At 36.2% G+C, this 2,500-nt stretch overlaps 1 protein-coding gene across 3 annotated transcripts in view; it reads left to right on the top strand.

The window, feature by feature from the left end:
- Window positions 1-2,500, top strand: part of LOC122249506 (cysteine-rich secretory protein 2) — a 68,598-nt gene that overhangs the window by 60,279 nt on the left and 5,819 nt on the right. For all 3 annotated transcript variants that reach the window (XM_043010430.2, XM_043010429.2, XM_043010431.2), the window contains exon 4: window positions 552-697. In XM_043010430.2, the coding sequence (XP_042866364.2) occupies window positions 552-697 (146 nt within the window). The remainder of the gene's footprint in view (window positions 1-551; window positions 698-2,500) is intronic.

The raw sequence follows: 2,500 nt of genomic DNA, 5'->3' as shown, positions 1-2,500 counted from the left end.
GTTGAAGGTGAACACGTATCAAAGGGATTGAGAAGGATATAGTATCAAAGGAGGCTCTGGAAATGATCGGCTCGTGCAACGGCGGGTACGATGAAGGTAGCTGCCAGTTCAAATTAGGTCAGCGAATTCTCCACCATTCACATTCTTACGTAAACATACGGACATCCACCCACACACTAATACTTATATAAACATATGTATATATATATATATATATATATATATATATATATATATATATGTATGTATGTATATATATACATACACATGTACATATATATACATATATATATATATACATATATATATATATATATATAGATATATATGGATATAGATAGATACAGATATAGATATGTGTACATATATATGTATGTATGTATATATATACATACACATGTACATATATATACATATATATATATATACATATATATATATATATATATAGATATATATGGATATAGATAGATACAGATATAGATATGTGTACATAGATATTTACAAGCACACACATCGTTTCATTGTCTAAAAGCGCACTCCTCCCACAGAGCTGGTCGTCCGCCGCCGCCGTCGACGCTCAGCGCTGGGCCGACGCCTGCCAGCTGCTTGTGCACGACTCCTCCGACGGGCGCACGGTCGAAGAGTACGGCGCCTGCGGCCAGAACATCTTCGTGTCCACGCAACAAGTGCCCTGGTAGGTGCTGCGTCGGGTCTCACGCCCATCACTTGGGTCTTCAGTTTTAGGACTTACTGTTGCTTTTTTTCTTGTATTTTATTTCATTTTATTTTTCATTCCATTTACCTTCTTATTCGTTTTTTTTATACTTCCATTTTATAATCCTATCGTTATTATTGTTTTTTCTTCTTCTCTTTTCGTGTTTTTCTTTCTTTCTTCTTCTTATCATCATTATCATTACTATTAATTAAAATCTGATTATCACCATTACCATCATGGTCAATAACAACATGCAGAAGGAAGGCAGTTTCGGACACAACACACACACGGAATATCCGAAGGACCCGACAGGAAGGGTCTGGATTTTATAATTTCCTTTGGATTCCCTGGTCGCTATTCTGCCACTGGCAATTACGCTCAGACGCATAATAGAATTCTTGGAGGGTGTGTCAGAGCTGTGATATAATCGGGAAGCTTCTTAATATGCGAGCGTAGCTAGCAATTTGACTCGCTCCCAATTTTCCTGATTAAGCATTTAAGGTTCTCGGTTTTTACGGCTATTATCAGATGCGTTATTCCCTCCCCAGCTGTCGCGCGAGCTATTTCGAAGTAGATCTTGGGACGTGCAGTACATATGCTGAAGCGCATATGCATTTCATACGCCTAAACATCCACACACACACAATATATATATATATATATATATATATATATATATATATATATATATATATATATATATACATATACATACATACATACATACACACACACACATATATATATATATATATATATATATATATATATATATACTTATACATACATATATATATATACATATACATACATACATTTGAATATATACATAAACACACACATACATATGCATGTGTGCGCGTCTCTACATATATTCGTGCGTATGTACATCCGTATCTAGTATGAAGCGAGTGGGATGAACGCCCCCATCCCCCAAAAAAGTAGATATATTGATATTTCCATCCTCCAGCGCAGCCGATACGGACATGGAAGTATGAGAAGACGTACCGAGAACCGAGCACTGTATGATGTTTGGCTACTCCCGAAAGGGGATTACGCAACGCAATCATATTGAATTTGACGTTTTTACACGTCACCATATTGACGACTAAACCGAATAATAATAAAAAAAGAAAGAAATTCAATCTGTCCCTCCATTTATCTTTCTTTTATTTTTTCCTGCGACGGAATGATTCGATTTTGCTTTGGAAAAAGAGCGTGACCAAAATAAGATAGCGGAATTTAGGAACAAAAACAAAAGCGCATCGAATGAAAACATTCCAAACGTTCGCGCAGTTAATGTCTCTTTCCGCGTCACCCTTGCCTTCCTTTTAGCTAATGTCTTTGGAAAGGTCAGATGAGGGGATCTCTTGGCTAAGAGAAGGGAAATGACAATATAATGATGGGGAAAGGTGACTTCACTTCGCTTTAGGTTTAGGGTCGTTTCCCCTCTCCTTAATTTATATCTGTATTATCACTCTTCCATTTCACTTCATTTTTTCTTCTATATTCTTGTTCCTAAGATTCTCTATTTTCCACTCTTGATGTTTATTGTTATCAGAATTGTAGTAACGTTTATTATATTTACATCATTATTTTCATTATCCTTATTTTTGCCATACTCTTCTTTCTCAATCTCCTATCACCATCCCCGTCAACTCCTCTTCCTCCTGCTCCTCCTCATTATCATCTCATCATCATCATCATTATCATCTTCCTCCTCACCATCATCACCATCTTCCTCATCATTATCATTATAATCATCACCATCAGATTCCTCAT

The sequence above is a fragment of the Penaeus japonicus genome, unplaced genomic scaffold (assembly GCF_977035675.1).
Source record: "Penaeus japonicus unplaced genomic scaffold, GWHDUDI00000001_assembly GWHDUDI00000031, whole genome shotgun sequence".
Taxonomy (NCBI): Eukaryota; Metazoa; Arthropoda; class Malacostraca; order Decapoda; family Penaeidae; genus Penaeus; species Penaeus japonicus.
The sequence above is the reverse complement of the archived record's forward strand: the minus strand, read 5'-3'. Positions and strand labels throughout refer to the sequence as shown.